The sequence below is a fragment of the Copadichromis virginalis genome, linkage group LG6 (assembly GCF_057382275.1).
Source record: "Copadichromis virginalis isolate Kocher_CV1m ecotype Utaka linkage group LG6, C_Virginalis_male_GT1.1, whole genome shotgun sequence".
Taxonomy (NCBI): domain Eukaryota; kingdom Metazoa; phylum Chordata; class Actinopteri; order Cichliformes; family Cichlidae; genus Copadichromis; species Copadichromis virginalis.
In genome coordinates, this window is record NC_140623.1 from 39,783,056 (window position 1) to 39,790,924 (window position 7,869).

General features: G+C 43.1%; 1 protein-coding gene across 1 annotated transcript; it reads left to right on the plus strand.

Moving 5' to 3' along the window:
* The first annotated feature begins 646 nt into the window (after nucleotides 1–646).
* On the plus strand, nucleotides 647–7,869 carry LOC146708476 (E3 SUMO-protein ligase CBX4-like). Its single transcript, XM_085460381.1, has 5 exons — nucleotides 647–937; nucleotides 1,137–1,180; nucleotides 1,712–1,777; nucleotides 3,625–3,691; nucleotides 5,172–7,869. The coding sequence occupies exons 1-5, from the start codon at nucleotides 647–649 to the stop codon at nucleotides 6,645–6,647; spliced, it is 1,944 nt and encodes a 647-aa protein (XP_085316507.1). The 3' UTR covers nucleotides 6,648–7,869.

The window sequence follows — 7,869 nt, forward strand, 5'->3', positions numbered from 1 at the left end:
ACGTTGTAATTATATAAATGTTTGGTTTTTTTATTTAGAAAGCAAATCAAAGATGGTAAAGACATCACTGTATTTCTCTCACTTGGATGTAAAGCCATCCTATATGGTAGTTTGTACCGTATCTGTTCCCCAGAGCCACATATTGAACACCCTTGCTTTAGGTAGAAAGTTTATTATTATCTGTCAAGGTGATTTTCCGCCCAGACAAACAGAAGAGCAGGTGATTTCACACACTGGCATCTCCCCACAGTCAGACATGGAGGACTTAATGATATTAGAACTTCCTACCAACAGGCCGGAGAGGTACAAGCTTAGACACTGTCATGTAGGCAAAATTAGTGTCATATTTTTGTTTTTCTACAGGAAAAAAGTAAACGCCATTCATGTCTGGTTGGTGTTAATATCCTGGCACAATAAACTAGCCCACAACAAAATTTCAGCTACCAGATTTTGCCTTGGTTTTCATCCCTCGCCAAATTTCTCAAAGACATCCTCTACATCAGCCACTTACAGCTTTTTTCATGTTGTTTACGCGCCGTTGAAGTCGTGATTACACTTTTTACGACAGTCTCCGAATGCAGCACGGGAACAACCCCCGCCCCCAATAACCTCCCCCTCATGTAACGTCACACCAACGGCTATTTGCATGAAGTGTTTTCTGGCTGCAGCTCGAGCTCGGCTGCAGAGCGAGATCCTCAGAGGGGGAAAGCGAGGGAAGCGGTGCAGTGAAAATAGGAGGAGGGGGAGTCTTGTGTTTCACATCAGAGGAGCAGCGAGGAAAAACGGGCTGAAAGCAAGGATAAGGTGTCCGATAACAAAAGCAGAGAGGGGGGGGAAAGCAGAAGAGCGGCTTCTCTTGTATCGGAAAATGGAGCTACCCGCCGCGGGAGAGCACGTCTTTGCGGTGGAGAGCATCGAGAAGAAGCGCAGCAGAAAGGTTTGTCACAAGAGCACCGAAGGACATTTTTGCACACATGCACTTGGAAAGGAGGCTGATTTTTCTTTTTCACTTCTGCTTTCAGCGGAGCATATGTTGTTTTATTATTACTATTATTGTTATTCGATATTTTAAGATGACTGTGCAGCGCGGAGTAAAGTAACGTTACGCTCATTATCCCGTTTCTCCTCCTTCACAGGGACGGGTTGAGTATTTGGTCAAGTGGCGTGGATGGTCTCCAAGGTGAGTGCACTTGATAACAGAAATACACTCAACGAGGACGCCACATCCAAAACAGAAAGTGTGCGCAAGTGTAAATGCCTGCATTTTTCTGTGCGTGGGCGCGCGTACGGGGGGTTGCGCGTTCTTGCTCTGGGCACTCGGCGCGTTTATTGGCCCCGATGATGGATGTGGTTTCCCAATGTATGCAATCCCCAGTGTGCCAATTAGAGGAAGACATGTCTATAATTGAACACTATGTTTAAGAAATGCCACGTATCGAGATTTGTGTGGAGGCCGGACCGTTGTTTCCTCCCCCTATTACCGTGCGTAAAAGTTACCCATGATTTATTACACGTGTATCCACAGGGAGGACAAGCGTCTCAGCATGTTGTTTACATGCACGCCCACAATTATGACTCTAGGGAGATTTTATAAGTGATAGATTGAATTAGGTCCTGTCACCTGGGTATCTTCAGCCAGTGCCTGTTATGGTGAGCCGTTTTTGACTGGCCAGCATGCACTCACTGCTCTCTGTCTCTCCTCTGTGGACAGATACAACACATGGGAACCAGAGGAGAACATCCTGGACCCAAGACTACTTGATGCGTTTCAAGACAGGTACGTTTGATAAAGAAGCTTCACAAGCTGCTGAAAAACATGATAGAACAGGTTTTAATCCACTGTATCTTACATTTCCAGTTTTTGTCACAGCACATAAAATATCTGTCACCCATCCCCAGAGAGTAAAGCAGGTTCCCCTGTAAGTTTTAGAAGTGTAGAGAGTTTGGTTAACAGAAAAGCCTTAATGTTTGTCTTTAGATTAAACCCTGTGTCATCAGAGTTGGATCAGGGTTAAGCTCAGGTTAGGGTTATCAGATCAAACTGAACCACTTTGTTGCGCATCTACTTTTTGTTACCTGATAGTTATTTGAGTGTCGGCATCATGTTATCCTGCTAAAGTGCTACCTGCTGTCCTGCCATCCACTCACCAGATGACCAGTGTCATTTTCCACAGCATGACTGTATAAGTGAATGATGATTGTTCAAAGGTTGTTTGATCCCTTTACTTTTTTGCAGGTTAGACTTTTTTCCCCTGGATTTTCTGATGTGCACCACTTTTAAGAACACAAATACAGAGGACACGAGACACCAATCACCAGCTTTCAGAGATGAATAACACTTAGTATTCAACTAAAAGATCTCCATTAAAAATCAATGAAGTCTAGTACTAGGATCAGTCCACATCTACGAGACAGAGTTATGATGTCACTTTATACTTCTTTAGTTGTATAGGTGTACTGCTTATTTAAAGTATCTGCATCTTTCACATTGTTTAAATTGCTTATGGATTTGCATTTATACAGTTTCTAGTGCTATAAATCCAGCTTGCCTGCACACATGTTAAAGTCAGACTTTCTGATGGCACAAAAAAGCCTCAGCAGACAAATGTGAAAATAATTTAGTCACATTCTGCACATTACATCATCGTGCATGGTAGAGTTTAAATATCTGTCTGAAGGAACATGAAGCAAAGTGTATTTTGGAGTCGAGGGGAAGTTTACATTATGGTTCACATCTTTAAGTAATCGGCTCATGATGTGATGACGGTGCAAAAGCAAAGCAAGATTGAAGGAACTACATAGTATCTTAGTAAACGTATATATCAGAAAAATTCAAATATTACCCTTTAGCATTGGCTACCTTGGTGACTTTAGCTGTTTGGCTAAATACTAAATACTCTCCTGAGTGGCTGACCAGGCTGCTCCGTGTGAAGGGCAGTGTAATTGAATTTCCTAAATGCATGCTGTGTTAAACTGTCACTGGCTTCTCTCTCAGTCTCCTTCAGCTTTTGCCTACAGCAACCTTTCAGGCGCAGGTCACACGTTAAAGCAAAACATCGACTTCACTCTACGGCTGTTTTCGCAATTATCTCTCGCTTGCTCCAAAGAGGAGGGATTTTATTGAAACTAATTGCGTGCCTCTCGGGGGAGCCAAATCGTCTGAATGCCAGGCTATGAAAATACACTGAGTCGTCATTGTAATTAGATGTGAGGGGGGGAGGGTGGGGGAGGAATCTGACATCACTCCTGTCTGCGGTATTGAATTACTGTCTTGGAGGGACTTGGATGGAGACTGAGGAAAGTCAGAGAGGGGTTGGCCCTTATCTTCCACCATGGATAGAGTTTGTTTACTGGATTATGAGTGTTAGTATAAACTGACTGTTTAGCTTTTGTAGCAGCTGAGGATAAATGTACATTTGATCCTGTTTAAACAAAGGCGAGGACAGGTAAATATATGATGAACAAATAACAATGTATGCTCACCTTACATCAGGAAGTGTAACACATGCTCAGCGTTTTCTAATAGAGCATGAGGAGGACACCCATGACGTCGTGTTGCCATGCAACTGCAACTCATCTCTGTGTCATGGTTCACTGATTGGCTGGTCTATTCCTCTCCCGCAGGGAACGTCAAGAGCAGATGATGGGGTATCGCAAGAGAGGACCCAAGCCAAAACATCTTCTGGTCCAGGTAAGAAAAAAAACATATAACAAGGAAACAGGACTTCAGTTTTTCTGTTTTTTATTAACCAGAACACCAGAAAGGCAGCAGCTCAAATAGCATTGTTTACACACAGCGCATTCACACACTGAAATATACTTCAAAACATGATTCTAAATGCTAATCTTGATTATCAGTAATGATGAATGATGCTTAAGTTTCATTTTTATTTGTACCTCTCTCTCTAAGGTCGGGAAATTTCAGAAAATATTAAAGAACATGTGAAATATGTCACGTTTCATCATGTGAAAATGATGAAACATGTCATGAAAGTTGTGATACTAAAAAAAAAAAAAATAACGTTTTCGTCTCTAACATGGCTAAAGCTTTTGGTACCATTAAAGCCTACATTCCCCAAAATGCAACTCAAAGCTCCTTTTGTTAGACCCCGCCTGTTAAACGTTTGGGCTTCACACTCAAATTTTTGGGCTTTCAAGTTGTGATTATGAAAGCCATGCTAGATGAAGATGTTCCAAATAAATATGTGGTTAATATGTTTTTCTATTTTGTTTTTGTTCTTGTTGTTATTTATACATGAATAAAAGCATCTTTGTATAATATGCATAATTTCATGTCTGTAAGCCACTTCACATTATCTTTTTAACGTGAAACTCGTGGGACACAGCAGATTAATATTGGCCACAGACATCTGTAAATGTATTTGGGTATCAGTCAAGTTGTTACAGATATTTGGCTGATATATCAGTATTCCCTATTTTAAACTGAGATGACCCATCATGGTTTACTCCACAGGGTTTTGTTTTACCTGTATGATGAGATAACAAAGCTTCATTTGTAAAAATTTAGGTGTTGGCTCATTTACGGAGTGAAAATTTGAATGAGCGAGGGACGTTATCTTCATTAAATTCTATAGGAATCTGTCTCCTGACCTAACAGTTGCAGTTAGGTGACTGCGATTGTACATTTAATGCATCAATCACTGGCCCAAAGGGCTAAGGGATCCCCTCGGAGGCATGTTTTTGTTCCTCTCAGGAGGGTGTTGGTGGTAACACATGGGATAAAGTCAATGCCGGGACACAAAGCAGCCAATGACATTCCTCCAAGCTGAGGTCACAGCCACGGGAGACACTTTGAAATGTCACTGTGATGGCCGGGCTGGTGGCTCAGAGAGCTGCAAGGGATCTGTAGGAGGGCTGTGTCAACATGGACCCAAGGCCTCTGAAATAAACCTTGTGCTCGTTTGGAGCCCCGTCACACATTCCAAGCACAGTGTCTTCATTGCAGCTCGTGGGCCCCATGAAAGCCTTTTTTTTGTACCCAAGGAAAGACACGTGTGTAGAAACTGGAGACTCTTAATCATTAATCAAATTCCCAGCTCAAAGGGATGCTCTTTATTTTAAATGCTCATTAAAACAACACAAATCATTTGATTCTTTATCGATGGGGCTTGGGCGTTTTTAATAATGCTGATTACTGTGTTTGCTCGCAGGTGCCTTCCTTTGCCAGGAGGTCCAGTATCCTGGCTGACCTACAAGAGGCGTCCCTGGATGAGGACAGCTGTCAGAACGCCAGTCCCATCCAGATGCTTCGTCCGCAGCCCCAGCATTACCAGCTGAACAGTAAGAAGCACCACCAGTACCAGCCGCTGTGCAGGGAGCGTGAGGCTGAGCAGCAGGCTAACGGCAAGAAGTTTTACTATCAGCTTAACAGCAAGAAGCATCATCACTACCAGCCAGACATTAAGGTGCACGAGCCCATATTTGCTAAACCCAAGATAGACGTCCAAGCTCCTGAGCTGGCTAACAAAGAGTATAACCTTCCTCCGGTGCTGCAGCAAAAGTGGGTTCGGGACAAGGACTCGGGCTGTCTGACCAAAGTGAAGGATATCACCATGGAGTTGAAGAAGCTTCCGGCAAACTTCAACGGACACAAAGAGCAAGAGAAGCCAAAACCTAAGGAGGACGCTTTACCACAGCCCAACGGTGTCAGCAGCAGCAAACTAAAGATTGTGAAGAACAAAAACAAGAATGGCCGGATTGTTATTGTCATGAGCAAGTACATGGAAAACGGGATGCAAGCAGCTAAAGTGAAAAACGGCGAGTGTGATGCTGCTGAAAAGCCACCGCAAGGCACCGACAATGGTGCGGAAAAGCACCTGGAAAAGATGAAGCTCGTCAAAAAGCTCGGCCTCATCAATGGATTTGCTAAAAGCCCCGTAGACAAAGCAACGTCTCTCAGTTCTGGATTTAATGGAAATTGCCCCAAAGAAAAGGAACCGTCCCTGAAAGCGGAGCTAACTGTGACAGAACAGGATAAACATGTTGAGGTCAGGGGTCAGGGCCAGCTTCCAGAGGATCAGCCTTTGCAATTGACAACCAAACCTAATCTGCTCTCCCGGCCTTTGAACAGGGGAGTCCCCTCATCACAGGACAAAAGAGAAGGCCAAGGTGGGTTTCAAGGGCTAAAGCGACACCTCTCTGACACAGATGGTGAGGAACGTGAGGGTAGTAAAAGGTTTTTGAGCTCCAGGAGCATAAGCGCTCCCAACACAGCATCATCACCTGTCCAAAGCATCAACATCGACCAAAATGGACACCACAGTCACCCCGGGCTGCAGGATTGTGGGTATGTGGACCAAGTGGAGCCCATTGACTTGAGTATTGTCAAGTCGAGGCCTAAAGCTCCAGTTCCCACGGCAGCCCAGCCTGAAACGCACACACAGCCCGAGGCGCTAACACACACAGAGGAGGAAAGACAAACAGAGGCTGACACACAAACAGAAACTCAGCTTGAAACACAACAACCTGCAGAAGTGGAGAACGCCGAGTCGCTGTCCGTTTCTAACCACGAACAGAAAAAGGAGGACACATTTCCCTCCTTCAAACCTTTCCTTGGGAATATAGTCATCACGGACATTACCACAAACTGCCTCACCGTTACGTTCAAGGAGTACATAGCAGCGTAACAATCTGGGTACCAGCTGTTCATCTGTATAAATGTACATGACATATATTTGTATTTTTGGATGCTTGAATGTACAAATCGACCCTTGATGTTGTTTTCATTTTGTATATTGGTAGTTCAGATAACAAGAGAAACTTTTTATTTGCATATTTCTTCTTATAAGCTAACGAGAAACTGTCTATTTGCATATTTCTTTCTTATAAGCTCAACCTGTTGTTATTTCTGGAGATTTTATAACATGCAGTATCTTCTTGAAACCTAAACTGCAAAATTAGATCGAGCAAATGAGGGGATGTAATTAAAGATGCACTTACTCGTGTAAATAAATACGCTTCACTTTTCTATGGATGTAACTCGTTTTATACAGTCAACCGTCTACATGTCAGATAATGTCAAACAAATGTAGGCTATATGGAGAATTTTGTTAGGAAGAAAATTATATTGAATCCTGGTAAATTACACTGTGTGTGTGTGTGTGTGTGTGTGTGTGTGTGTGTGTGTGTGTGTGTGTGTGTGTGTGTGTGTGTGTGTGTGTGTGTGTGTGTGTGTGTGTGTGTGCGCGAACAGATGGACAGATTTAAAGGATGCGTGCTGCTTGGACAGATTATGCCATTAGGCATGCTTAAACAAGCAAATAAAGAAAAATGAAGCGCCTTTTTGTCAATAAATATGATTTGCATTGTTAAAAAGGCTTTTAAATGGAAGATTATTCAAGCTCGATGTTTGCTTCTGTTCTGTTTTTTAAGCCATGCCTCTCTGATGCCGAGCACCAGTCGCCTGTGACTCTGATAATTTATGTTTTGCAGCAGCACACTGACTGAACGTGGCTTCTTTTTCTTTTATTTGAATGACATCAGTCACAAATCTGCTAGTTGAGCTCTCTAATCTTACAGACTAATACCACCAGCTGGGTTCTCTGGATTCAACTTTTCATGTCTCTGTTCTTTGGCACCCTGACGTGTTCAGTGAAGGCAGTGCAGTTATTATGTATGGGATCCCAGAGGCTTGTCTTGACATAGTTTGCAGTGGAGCTGCAATTAGAAGTGTGTAAAAGCACTTTTCATAATCACTTCTGATCCCCTGTGTCTCTTCCTGCACTGCTGGAGGTGGATTGAGCTGCTCTGTGAGAACCTGGAGCACCGTGTGCTTTTGTGTGCAGAGGAAAAAATAATGGCTTCTTATGATGCATCATAATTTGCAATAATAAAATTGTTTGCAACTGA

Bases quoted from the DNA above. Each gene is read 5' to 3' on its own strand.
- LOC146708476 (XM_085460381.1), top strand. From the start codon at position 647: ATGAAGTGTTTTCTGGCTGCAGCTCGAGCTCGGCTGCAGAGCGAGATC. The intron at 938-1,136 runs GTTTGTCACAAG...CCTCCTTCACAG, and splicing joins AGAAGAAGCGCAGCAGAAAG to GGACGGGTTGAGTATTTGGT. The intron at 3,692-5,171 runs GTAAGAAAAAAA...GTTTGCTCGCAG, and splicing joins CAAAACATCTTCTGGTCCAG to GTGCCTTCCTTTGCCAGGAG.